General features: G+C 41.3%; 1 protein-coding gene across 1 annotated transcript in view; it reads right to left on the minus strand.

The window, feature by feature from the left end:
- The window catches only part of IGF2R (insulin like growth factor 2 receptor), a 94,113-nt gene that overhangs the window by 44,934 nt on the left and 35,548 nt on the right, over nt 1-13,631 (minus strand). The window contains exons 16-25 of the mRNA XM_019550001.1: nt 11,756-11,933; nt 10,637-10,752; nt 10,012-10,174; nt 8,120-8,299; nt 6,836-6,937; nt 5,658-5,759; nt 4,921-5,092; nt 3,179-3,343; nt 1,290-1,433; nt 372-550 (exon numbers count right to left, since the gene is read on the minus strand). Of these exons, the coding sequence (XP_019405546.1) occupies nt 372-550; nt 1,290-1,433; nt 3,179-3,343; nt 4,921-5,092; nt 5,658-5,759; nt 6,836-6,937; nt 8,120-8,299; nt 10,012-10,174; nt 10,637-10,752; nt 11,756-11,933 (1,501 nt within the window). The remainder of the gene's footprint in view (nt 1-371; nt 551-1,289; nt 1,434-3,178; nt 3,344-4,920; nt 5,093-5,657; nt 5,760-6,835; nt 6,938-8,119; nt 8,300-10,011; nt 10,175-10,636; nt 10,753-11,755; nt 11,934-13,631) is intronic.

The following is a 13,631-nucleotide window of genomic DNA, read 5'->3' on the forward strand; positions in this document are numbered from 1 at the left end:
AGACTTAAGGCACCCCAGAAAATGCCTACTCCTAGTTTTCACGCCATTTGCCTAGCAAAAAGAAAGAACAGTGTGTATCTGATGTAAAGAGCTCAGAAAGACCACATCTAAAGGACCTGTATTTAAAATCTCTGGGCTTAATCTTGTGACTGTTTTACTAACACTGTGGCACCTCATAGCATCCTTGGAAAGGATCTCAAGGAACCCTAAGGTCCTGTGGCACCCTACTTGAGAATCAGTGTTCTAGGGTATAGAAGACCTAATCCACATCCTTCCCTCCCCCCAACTTGTCCAGAAGAATTTAAGTCAAGTACCTATGACCAATCTATTACAGGGTTTCAGTTTCATTAGTCTTCAGCGCAGAAACTTACTATGGTTTGGTCGCACTGAAAGATGATCCGCGTCGAATATCGCTGCTTATCTTTGCATACATCACCATTTAAGTAAATAATACTAAGAGATCCACCAGTGGCAACTTGAGGACTTATCTGAATAATACCAAGGTTCTGGCTTCTATCAGCATACTTTACACAGGAGCCTACTGCTCCCCCTGCAGGAACAGAAGACACGCTGAACCTGCAGTACTGTTACCAAAACAACTCCACTTGTGCAATCATTAAAAACATTGTAGCAAAGTCAATCAAAAAGTACAGTAGCTTCCACACTATAAAGCACCATGTGACAGGGAACTGATCTGATGAACAGTTCAGGCCTTTTCCCATACTTTTAAGCCCTGAAGCAACAGAACGTTATTAGCTTTAGTTTTCTAGATTGTAAACTGTAAGAAAGCACCTTCAGAGTTTGGTCAAATTCCTTGAACTATTTGTAAGCGACTGTTTTTATTCTATGTTACAGCAAACAAAACCAGTGCATTCTGCTTTTGCAAAATTGAAACAAGGAATGACAGATAATGATTCCGTCTCATTCAGGGCTTCAGTATTTACTAGAGAGCTTAAACTCTATTCTTATTAAATCGTCAAGCAAGTTAGCATCCAGGACTGCCCATTCAGAGGCACTCATCTGCTGAAAACCCTTGCAGGCTTCTCAGGATGCTGAAGAATCCTGCTTAAGTTAACCGTAATGAAAGAAGGCTGCTCCAATTCACAAGGTATGTTTGTAGTACTTTCCTACAGCTTATCTAGACCTACATAAAATCTGACCCCACATAAATGTTTTAAGATGCAATTCTAAGAGACTCCATAAAATGCCTAATGCCACAGAATTGTCACAAGGCAGCTCCTGCTCCAACAACAAGGTAGGAAATGGTGGGTGTCTCACTATCAGCTTACCAGGACATCCAGGCCCATAAGGTAAAGGCTTGCAAACATTCAAATAGAATGTTCTTGTTTTTGCATTTTTTGAAGTATCTACAGCAATCCAGGGCTCATGTTCCTTGCTCAAGTCACTTAGATCATACTCATTGCCAGCAAGATCTGGAAAAAAAAAAGGGATGTACAGTTGAGAGGATAGAAGTATTACTTTAGCACCTCATTACATCAAATTTTGGGACTGGCATAGCTTCTAAATGTACTTTTCTGGAGTAAACTGAAGAACAGCATGTTTAAAGGTGACAGCTAACAAGTCTGGTATATTCAAAATCTGATATGATCCACTGGCAAATCCTAGTTAGTTCTTAACTTTCTTCTAGAACAGTGGTCACCAAGTGGTCAATCCAGGAGCCTCCTGCAGTCTGTCATGGGCTGGGGGTGCTGAGTGTGTGCGCGCTCATACATGCCTGCCCCACCCCACCTTCAGCCCAGCAGGTCAGTCAGTGGGGGAGGGAAGGAGAAGGGGTCAGATCGAGGCCCCCTCAGTCAGGGACAGAGCATAGCAGAGGCAGGTGCAGCCCGTAAAGTGAGTGGGGCCTGGCCAGGGGAGTAGTGCGAGGATCAAGCCAGGGTGGCTTGTCTGGCGCGGAGGGCAGGGCAAACAACAGACTCCCGCTACTGTGTGAACCGAGGGAGGCCCCGGGGAGGCATGTGCCCCCCCACCCCCAACCGTGTGCAGCAGAGGCAGCTGCTCCTGCGGGCTGGGCTTTGCACCCCAAGCCTCATTACAGCTGGCCCAGGAGCAGCCCAACACCATTTGCATCCTGCTGCCCGAGCTGTACCTTGTCCCCTGCCCACACCTGGCATTGGGCTGCTCCTGTGCAGGAGCACTGCCTCTGCAGCTGCCTCTGCTGCACAGATTGGCGGGGAGGGAGGTGTCTCCCCAAACACAAGGCAGCTGCAGCAGCAGCTGTGAAGTAGAAAGTGGGGCTGGGCAGGGCCTGCACAGCCAGCACAGGGATGGACGGAGCCCCAGGCAGCTCATTCGGGGGGCATAGGCACACAGTCCAGGACGGCATGGGGAGCATGTGCCCCTGGATCTTGCCAGCGGGGACCAGGCAGAGAGGTTGGAGAGTACTGTTCAAGAATTAATGCCTTTCATCTCCTCAGAGCATGCTACACAATAGTGGGCTCTTTTTCAGGCTTCTGAGCAGCAGTTGATCCCTTCTTGCTCCTTCAGTACTACTCAGGCATGTGAATTAGCTATTTTACTCTATTCTGGAGGGTAACTTTAGAAAGATGCCATTATCCCCTTCTCCAAAATCACCCATAATTGAAGCTAAAGAGCTTCTTTATGCCAGACTAAACAAAGGAATCAATAAATTTTTCATATTTAGAGGTTCCCAGAATGTCTGCATGTTTAACAACTCCAAAAAGAAACCAACATCCTATTGCTATATGGCAAAATAGCCTCAAGCTACACCCAACACCATGAATGTATATTCAGTTTATATTTGCATAGTTTGGCAAATCAATGAGATGCAGTTACGCTAGTGGGAAAAAGTATAACAGTTCACAAAGCTTTATGTTAGTAAACCCATGATTCTATATCCTTAGAACATCCCTTAGTCCTCCCAAGTCCACCATCAACATTTTATCAGGATGTATAGTTAAGCACCGTATAACTTTTTAAAACTATTTTTCATACAAATTAGTACCATCTCCAAGCAAGAGATTAGAAAGCACCTCCACAGAATTCACAGAACAGAAACCTGCAAAGTCAAGCCAGATCAGTTCAACATTTTTTATACTACCCCAAAATACACTCATCTCCCACAGAAGTCTACACCATTGAGTTAACGTATGTTAACATTTGCATTTAATTGAACTGATGGGCTTTACATACTTACCGGTAACCTGACAGTCTACTGGAGCAGGGGTACAGGCTAAGGCTGTGTAGAATTCAAAGAAAGTATGATGGATTTTCAAAATGCTGGTTTCTTCACGTACAAATCTGAGTTCACCAGGGTAGGAGCCATTACAAATGAAAGTTATTGTGAATGTATCTGAAGTTCCTGGATGAAAGAAAGGAAGTTACGTATATCCCATTTGTTACATTAAGTCTCAGAGTTATTTTTCAGAAAAAAAGAACGGCCTCATGTTTCTGTGGACAGAAACTCTTTACTGCTGCCTCTATTAAGGTTCTAAGCCAAGATTTCCAGCTTTTAAATTACAGAAGTCCTAATGCAACACTGTCACTTCAGCGCCAATGTCTCCCACTTGATCGTTACATTTCACATTGGGATTAAGCTTTCCACTTCCATTTCACAACTGGAGGTTGTTCATTCGGAATGACTATCGCTTGCTCAGCAACGTTAGGTGCCACCTTACAATTCAAATCCTACTTTACTGATATCCAGAGATTTGAGAACCAGGGACATGGACAGACCCAAATATATTGCTTCACACAACTTACAAGTGTTTGGTTGAGTCACCCATGGGTGGTAATTCTCATGCATCTGCTCCTAGCCTGCAGTTAAACTGAAAGGCAGCTAGCAGCCGCCACATTCAAGTGCAAAGTTAGAGTTTTAGCATTTGCATGCATCAGCTTTAATTCAGGTACTAACGGGTACTGCATTTCAAGCTGATTTGTTGTGAAGTCATCTTCTTTCCTCAAGATCTGACTGGTGCAACTGGTTCAATAGTCTACACAAGTTTTCAACCTGAGGTCCACAGACCTCTGGGGGCCTGCAGACTATAGTTATGGGAACCCCAAAAGATGACCATGATCAATCAATCAAAAAGTACATGAATACCCACACTTACAATTCAAAGGGGTCTGCACTTCCATTCAAAATTTCCGAAGAAGTCAACAAATGAAAAAAGGGTTGAAAGCCCCTTGTTCATACTTTATAAATGCTTACAGCTAACAACCACAATCTCTTCCCACCAGTCCTCCTTCCTTAAGGAATAAGAAACTTCATCACATATGAAATGCACCAAGCCTGGGCTCCAGAATTTCAGGCACTAGTTTTCTTAGCCCTAAATACAGTATATTTTCTGTTATGAAATAGTTTGAGTATCAAAAGTTGTCAGTACATGAGATGTCCTATTCAATAATTTATATGACACCCTTCCAAATAAAGACTACAGTTCATTTGAAATCATTAAAAAAAAAAAAAAAGACTCCAGAAAAAATTCTAATCCCAAACTTAGTTAATTTACCTGTTTTCTTTGTTTTTCCCCAGAAGTTTGTTTTTTTTAAATAACAAAACAAACTCCTCCTCAAAAGAGCTTTCCAGTATGGATAAGTTGTGGCGATAAAATGGAGAAAAATCAAAACAGCTTCCCTTTAAAAGTGGCTTTTGGTGTTTTTCCCTCCCTATTTTTATTTATTTTTTTAGTCAATACTGACTGAATTGTCACTTTTTGTTTTGGAGGGGGATTTTTTTGGTTCTTCCACAAAAAAAATGGCAGAAGTCTCCATGCAAAGCTTACAGCATGAAAGATTTTTCCTGCTGGAGTTCATGATTCCCCCCCCACTCCCCCAGTCAAATGGCAACTAACTTTTTGCTGCATAAACAGGCCTGGAATGAGAGCAGTTTATAAAACTAATATGGAGCCTCAGAACTGTAGCATAGGTTGAACTCACCTGATGCTGCAACAAGAGGGCCTTTGTAGGTGAGAGTGAGAAGTCCTTCAGTAGATAGACGAAGGGTTTTATCCAATTCCACTGTCCTTACTGATTTTAGATCCATTTCACATCCAGCAGCTGGTTTTCCATTGATATTACCACAATCCGGTGCTGGCCCACAAATATTTAGCTAATGTTTGAGGAGGCACACACTGTTAATTTGCCTGACATTCCAAACACATCCTAAGAAAATAAGTCTTCTGGTCCTCATGAGAATTCGGACTCTACAAGATAATTCAATCCCCAATCTGCATTTGCAGCAATTCCAACTTACATTTGTAAGTGCATACATTTCAATGTCTGCATGTGGAGACTGGTCTCAATATATGGCATCACACCTCAAGAAAAAGGAGAGGTATTCTACCCGCATAATGTAAAAGTCACATTTTTGCTGCATTTCTAACTAAATCGTTTCTACTGTTCTGTTGTTGCTATTCTGAAGTTCAACATCTGTCAGTTTGATTATTTCCTCAATCTTTTTTTCTCTAGCTACTGAAGTTACCAAATTGCCTTCCACTCCCAGGCAAAAGCAGAGTGCTGTCAGACTAACCCATGTCCTTACGTTACCATAAAGGATAAACAGAAAATTTGACTACTGAGCCTATCAGGTAAGACTAGAAAAGACAAGCATTACCCTGAAAAGTAACTGATTGATCGATCAACAGATATAGATAGATTCCCCCCCGCCCATTTACCATATAGCTCTTCCCAGTTCCACTGGCTTTATATCCTTTTTCTGAAGCCAGAGATTGCAGGTTGAATAGAAAGCCACTGTTTGGATCTCTCACAGAACAGGACTGTAAAGACATTAGGGGACAGGAGATGCAGAAAGCAACTGGTTAAGAAAAATCTGGACATTCAAACAACCACAAAATTACGAGAGTCAGGAATCACACACTCAGAATTAACAGCTTTGCAAATATATTTAAGGTACGAGAAGCACAAACCAGCTCCTACTGCTGCTGTTAGCTGGAGCAGTCTATTTTTGTTTTTCAAGTACTGCACAAGGATAGCTGGCCATTTATTGTTTTCACACCGATAGCATGTTGGTACTATGTAACTATGCTCTGAAAAAGAAGCCTAAAGAGTAAGAAGGGAAACAGGTGAAGGAGCAGAGAGTTGCAGAGAATTATTAAGAGGACATTAAAAGATTTCCCCACTCTGAATTCAATCAGATTCCTGGGTAAAATCCAGAGGGCTCAAGCTTTCATTGCTTCTGTGTGAAATGAGTGCTCTATTCATACAACTTGGTTTTTTAACTGCACAAATGACCATGGTACAAGTTGCTAGGCTTATTCCATTCGGTAATTAGCTGGTAGCCTCAGTAGTGAAGCCAAAACCTGACCAGCATGGCAACTACTATCACATTTGTGGCACTACAGCAGGAGTGCTCAACCCCCACCTGCAGGGCTTCCCATGAGTCTGAAAATTTGGTGGTAGGGGAGTGCTGGCACCATTCCTCTACTGCCAAATTTACAGTGCCATGGAAACCCTGCAGGGTCAGAGCGTAGCCCTGCATGCTAGAAGGAGTAGGCAGGACTGCAGGGCCACAGGCAGATGGGGCTAAACAGGGGCGCTACAGGGCCCAATCCAGCCCATGGACAAGCCCCCTGCCATCTGGTCCACAAAGCCAGAATTTTGAGTACCACTGGTCTGAAGCAAGACTGTCTTTCTTTCCATTACAGCAGCCATGCCACAGGGAGATGGGACTTTACATTAAAATCTAGGGGTTTTTTTATTCTCTCTCTAAATGGACTTTATAATATTAAATGTTTCTTGCAAAATGGTGACTAATGAAGGTTTTAAGGAACAGGAAAGAAGTGTAAAGAACATGAAAGCAAACCACAAATACCACCCCCTCCTCTTGCCTTACCTGAGTTTCATCTTTTGTTGTTTTAACTGGACATGCAGCTTCTGTTTCCCACAGGAAGGTGACCACACACTCTCGGTCATCAATAAACCTTGGGCTGCTACTCTGGAAATACAAATTGCAAAGGAGTTTTTGGATGAATACTAATTTCAAAAACATTCTTATTCTTGGAGATCAGTCTTTTAAAAGCTTGGAACAAAACCTCAGTAATAGAGTCAGGATCCCCGTTAAAGAGAGGCACTGTTGCATGCACTTTCCTTGCCTACCTCCCCACCACAAGCCTTACCGAATACTTTAAAACGTAGGGTACCTATTCTGACAAAATAGAAAAGAAGGAATAGCCATCTGTATTAGAAGAACAGCAGTAACAAATGGCCTAGTGATGCATTAGTCTGACTAGTTGAATGTTTCAGAATTTACTAACAACATATTCTGAAAACTAAACAGCCATTAGGAATGCTGGGTGAAGTCATAAAGTTCTAGAAGGAAATGAAGTATGCCATAAATATTCAGAAGTTTACACCGAGAGCCTTATGGATCCAATCCCATGGATGGAAGTAAAACTGTTCAAAACAGATGCCAACATCCATACAAAAATTCTTACCAAGCCTCTTGTATCAAGATACAAAGCACGCAAGATGTTAAAATCTCAAAAGTCATACAATATAGGATAAGTGCTTGGGTACAACAAGAAAAAAAGTCTAGACTAAATAACCCATTTTCCTGCCTATAACAATTTTCAGCAACTGGATTCTGAAAAAGTGAGCTGCACATTATATGCAAGAAAAATGATTAAGAGCAGTTTCTGCCAGTTACCCAGCAAGGGGGAAAAAGCAGCTTTAGGTGATCCAGGCTCTGCTCCTAAATAGTGTGCACATGCAAGAAAAATGGCACTATTCTAAACTTTTTGTCTTGAAAGCAAAAGAAGTTTGGGTGCATAACACTGGGGCACACAGTTAACTATACAGTCTTGATACAAAAGCGAGAAGTCTGTTTTAGACAGATGCAGTAAGTCTGAAGTCTGTTTGTCTTAACATGCACAAGCTTCCTCCTTATGATTGTACCCATCTCCTGCATGGTTGCAGGAGAAGTGTACAATGTATATGCACGAATTTAAGATCGAGGGGTTACATGTTTAAGCCTCCACAGATTATCATATGTCAGATACGGTCCCATCTGGAATGCTGAATCAAGATCAGGGTCATGATCTTCTAATTGTTAAATATGTAATATATTACACTATCCTTTGCATATTCACTATGAAACAGGAAAAGTTTCCATCCTTACAAGAGTGCCTTCGGAGCAGGTGAAATGGATTACAGTTGTATAGGACATATTCTGTCCATCAGCATTGATGCACACAGAACCACCTGTGTAGGTTAAAAGAACTCGACCAGGTCTTTCAATTATGAGTCCTTTGCTAGCAACTCCCAGGTTACTAATGGAAGGGACTTCAGAAATAGAATCCTAAAACAAAAAAAAAAAAACAAAAAACACAAAAGTCAGTTTCAATTGAAGGTTCACTAAATGATCAAGCTTCTTTCAGCTACAAGAATCAATCATCCTGCTCATCCTGCCAGTATTACATTCCAAAAACATAATTTTGTGAGAAAAATTAGTAGTTAATTGTGAAATAGCAAGTAAGAGGTTAAAAAAAAATACCTTTAACTATCACTGCTAACCTCCATGAAAGCAACAATATTTATAGTCCAGCCAAAATATGTAATCTACTCATACTCGAGTTTAAAAAAAGTTGTCTGTAAGAAGTTACCCAAAACTTGAACACCCCCGATTTGTCAGCTAATTTATTGCACAAACAGTTTTAGCACCCATTTGCCAAGACTCTCGCACATCTGGTAACAGGGTAAGCATTCCCAAGGTATCACTCACTGGACTTTTCTTACCATCAATGCAGAAAAGTCTTCTGCAATATTACTATCAATTAGAGACTGATGTCAATACCTATTTTGTCAGTTTCCTCACTGGTTTTCTATCTTTACATGGAAGAGGAAGGTTTTTTCTGTATTAGACTGTGTAGAGACTACCAGTTCGTAGAACTAGTGACTGGCAGGCAGATGGTCAAACTGAATCAGTAGCAGTTAACTTCCATATATTTATAAGTCCAAATACAAGGCTACAGCAATAATGAAATTCCTAAATGAATCTATGGTAGTTTGGATAAGAAACAGACAGCATCAAGAACTAAAACAGCTCCTCTCAGAAAGTAGCCACTGCTGAAGTTATGAGGTCACTAAAAAAAATGTTTACAAGGTCTTTCCCTATTACATAGATAGGCTGGATCTTGCAGAAACATTGAAATCAAAGTCAGCTACATAAAGGATTTACTACTGCAATGTAACTATTTATGACATTGTTGTATGTGATCACTGTCAGCATTTGTGGATTCTAAAATCTTCACCACCTTCCTGAAGTAAGAACCTCTATGATGATTTGACAAGAAACAAGGGTGATGCAACATCCTGTAAGAATTTAGCACCTCTAGCTCTTCTTTAAGTATTCTTGCTGTTCCTCAAGTAGATTATGGACAAGAAATACAGCAACCCAACCACCTTAAACCCATTCAAAATGCCACCCCCGCCAAACAAAAAAACACCGCCATAGGATCTTATTTGCAAGGCACTGTGAAATTTAAGATTTTGAGAAGGGAGAAAGGAAAAAAAAAGGAAGCTTCTAATCACTGGGGAAGAGTTAAAAGGTACCACCTCTGGACTGTCGGTACCACCTCAACGTAGGGGAATATGCATCCCTATAATGTTTACCATTTTTGGCTGCAATTAGAAGTTTACAAGGAAAGGGTGGTAAACAAAAACAGGAACAAAAGACTAAAGGTTGAGAAAACATATCAGCGGTTTAAAATAAGAACGTTTCTCTGATGCTCAGTTTATATTCCTTTACTCCAGTTGCTTACCCTTATGAGTCCATATACTGTATTAAAACCAATCTATTGTCCAAACAATAGAGATACAAAAACAGTGTTTTTACTGGAAGATTCAGTTAGTGTTTATGCTAGTAATTATGACTCTACAGGTCATTCACTTTCTCCTTCTGCATAGGTAACTAGAAAAAAGGACAAACTTGATATTTAAACTATATGCAAGAGTTCTCCCCTACTCCTCACCCCACTTCCTACGAGAAGGTGGGTCAATAAAATTACTCACATAATCTCTTTCATACTTCATTTGACACACTGAAGCATGTCGATCACATCCTGGAACCGGAATCAAGGGCCGACAGATATTTATGTAGTATTTCCTGCGCTGGTTTGGCTGAGAATTGTCCATGGCATACCAATTTTCACCTCTTTTTTCAGATTTTGATAGCCTGCATTAAAGTGAAAGTTGCAGCATATTTCTCTTAAAAAGAGAAAGCAAACCAAGAGGCAAGCAAAACCCATCCTGTAACCACTGCAGAGGTAGCAATTAAGTAACTGTCATCTCCTAGATATCACAATGAAAACACGTACTTCGCTCCTAAAATATTGTCTACTGCACCGTGTCTTTTCCCAGGTTAAAAAAAAATAAAACACACACATTTGTTACCAAAACCAGCCCAATAAAAACCAAGTCAGCTTATGATGGCACATGTCTCCCTCAAAGGTGTAAGTTTTTTTCTTCATGTTGCATGATCCTTTGCAGTTTGATAGTAAGACATCAATTTAGGCACTTCTAACATTATCTATACAGACAGAAAGGCCAATCTGATTTAAAGTACTATTATTAGCAGGAGGTTGCTTCAAACTACAGGCTGTGCTCTTTGACCTAGTGCTATTTACTTTTTTCTTACCTTGACAAATCATATTGTTGCATGGTGGTGGGATCAGTAACAATGCACTCCAATGGCATCTCTGGACAGGCATGTTCAGTGTACCACTTAAAGTTGTATGTGTAACGGTCTTCTTTCTATCATTGGAATACAAAGTGTGAAAAAGAGTTAGCAGCATTGACTTAACAGGCATCTGATTTTTAAAAGTTAAGTCTTGTTAACAGAGCTACGTTCCCCTATGTACCGGGAATATCCAGTCTATGATCTCATCTAAGGCTGCAGATTTGCAGGTTCACTTTTTAAGTATCCCATGGCACATTTCCATGCTCATTTATCAAAAACTGTTTTTTCTCTAGTTTAACATCTTGTAACACTTGTTAGAGTAGCATAGTATTTTAACTCCTGTAAGCTATGGGTTGGCAATCTACAGTTTGAAGGCCCCATCCAGCCTGCACACAATAAATCAGGAGGTCACACATGCAGCAACTGGGCAGCAGAGAAGTGGCAGTAGCATCCAAGTCAAAAGCACCAGCCTGCTATGACCCAAACTCAGCGGTGGGCAATTATTTTGGGCAGAGGGCCACTTACTGAGTTTTGGCAAGCCATAGAGGGTCACATGACAGGCAGCCAAGGGCAGATTAATATTAATTTTCTAAAATTTTTTTTTTTTTTTTTTTTTTTTTTTAGGTACCCCGCAGGCCAGACAGAAATGCCCGACAGGCCGCATCCACCACATGGGCTGCATTTTGCCCACCCCTGCCCAAACTACATTTCAGCTCACCACTCAAAAAACTGCCAACCCCTCCTGCAAGCAGCTTTATTAGTTGCTGCAATGCAGCATTCTTCCTCAGCTGCTGGATAGTGAAGACCACTTTAATTCAGGTGAAACTACAATGGCAAAGGCAATATATTCAAGTCAGATCCAGGACACCCTGTGATCCAGAATAAAACAGGCTTTGTGACTACCAAGATCATGACTAACAAAGCAGATGCTCCAAAAAGAGTAATTAACCACTTTTTGCCAGAAGCTTCCCCACAGCTGCCAAGAGCTCAATTAGTACCAGTTCAATGCAGTTAAGAGTCTAAAGATGGAGCTTCAGGGAGTTTTCTACCCCCTCACTTTCATCTGGAAGTTCCTACCTGGTATTCAGGTTGACCTATTCCAGCTTCACGATCACACAGAAAAGTTATAAGGGTAGAACGTGGAGTCTGATTCTCATTGTTGTAAGGTGTACCATTTTTGTAGGTCAGCTGAATCATTCCATCGTAATATGAAAGTTTGGAACTGAGCACTCCAAGACTCCATGCATCTCTGTTGCTGATGACGAAAAAAAAAGATACCATACTGCTTAAAATTCATTTAGTCTCATCTTAAGTCAAATCCTATGATACACTAACAGACTAGGGAAAAAGGTATTATGAACATATAGAAGCAAAAAGTAATGTAATGTAATGTAACATTTAAAAACATATGCTACAGGGAAGCTTATTTCACAAAACTGATCAGAAGCCACACTGGCATTAGGTTAGGCAGACAATATAATCTGTATCCTTTAATGGCTAGCTCTTCTCTGAGATCTAATTATAATACAGGTTTCACTGGGCACATCTACACGAGATGCTTTAAGTGCAGTAGACTAGATCTACTGTGGATTAGCAGGGCAGGCAAAGCCTGTGCTAATGTGCTATCTAGAGAGCAGTAGCATCACTAAAACACTTTCATCTATGCTAATGCATGGTAGCACCAATTACAGCACATTAAGTTAGCACCTGTCATTACAGGTACCTATTATTACAGGTACTAAACCTACACAATTAAAGTGTAGATGTGCCCACTGTGTCTTAAGGTCCAGAGGAAATATACTTCTCAGGACTAGAAGTCAAGTTTGACATGACTGCTGGATAGTGAAGACAAGGGTAACAAGAAGGGTTTCTACAAGTATGCTATCAGCAACAGGAACGTCAGGGAAAGTATAGATCCCTTACTGAAGGGGGAGACAACCTAGTGACAGATGAGGAGGAAAAGGCTAAAAGTACTCAATGCCTTTTTTGCCTTAGTCTTCACAGGCCAGCTCCCAAACTACTGCACCAGGCAGCACAGGTTGTGGAGAAGGTGATCAGCCCTCAGTGGTGAAAGAACAGGTTAGGGACTACTTAGAAAAAGCTGAGCACGTACAAGTCCATGGGGCTGGATGCAACGCATCCAAGTGTGTTGAGAGAGTTGGTTGATGTGACTGCAGAGCCACTGACCATTATCTCTGAAAAGTCATGGCGATTGGGAGAGGTCCCAGACAATTGGAAAAAGGGCAAATATAGTGCCCATTTTTAAGGAAGGGAAGAAGGAGGATCCAGGGAATTATGGACCAGTAAGCCTCACTTTAGTCCCTGGAAAAGTCAGAGCAGATCCTCACAGAATCTATTTCTAAGCACTTGGAGAAGGTGGTAAATTAAGAACAGTCGACATGGATTCACCAAGCGCAAGTCAGGCCTGACCAACCTGATTGCCTTCTACAATGAGATAACTGGTTCTGTAGACGTGGGGAAAGCAGTGGACATAATATACCTTGACTTAAACAAGGCCTTTGTTACCACCTCCCACAACATTCTTGCAAATAAGCTGAGGAAGTATTGGTTGGAAAAGTGGACTGTAAGGTGGAGAGAAAGCTGGCTGGATTGTCAGACTCAATAGCTAATAATGTCTCTATGTCTAGCTGGCAGCCAGTATTAAGTGGAGTGCCCCAGGGCTTGGTCCCGTGGCTGGTTTTGCTCAATATCTTCATTAAGGATCTGGAAGATGAGATAGACTGCACCCTCAGCAAGTTCATGGATGACACCAAGCTGGAGGGATTAGTAGATACACTGGAGGATACAGCTAGGATTCAGAGTGACCTAGACAAATTGAAGGACTAGGCCAAAAGAAATCTTGTAAGGTTCAAAGACAAGGGCAAAATCCCGCACTTAGGAAGGAAGAACCCCATGCACCGCTACAGCCTGGGAACTGACTGATTAAGCAGCA

Source organism: Crocodylus porosus, unplaced genomic scaffold (genome assembly GCF_001723895.1).
Source record: "Crocodylus porosus isolate Cpor-Errol unplaced genomic scaffold, CroPor_comp1, whole genome shotgun sequence".
NCBI classification, from domain to species: Eukaryota; Metazoa; Chordata; order Crocodylia; family Crocodylidae; genus Crocodylus; species Crocodylus porosus.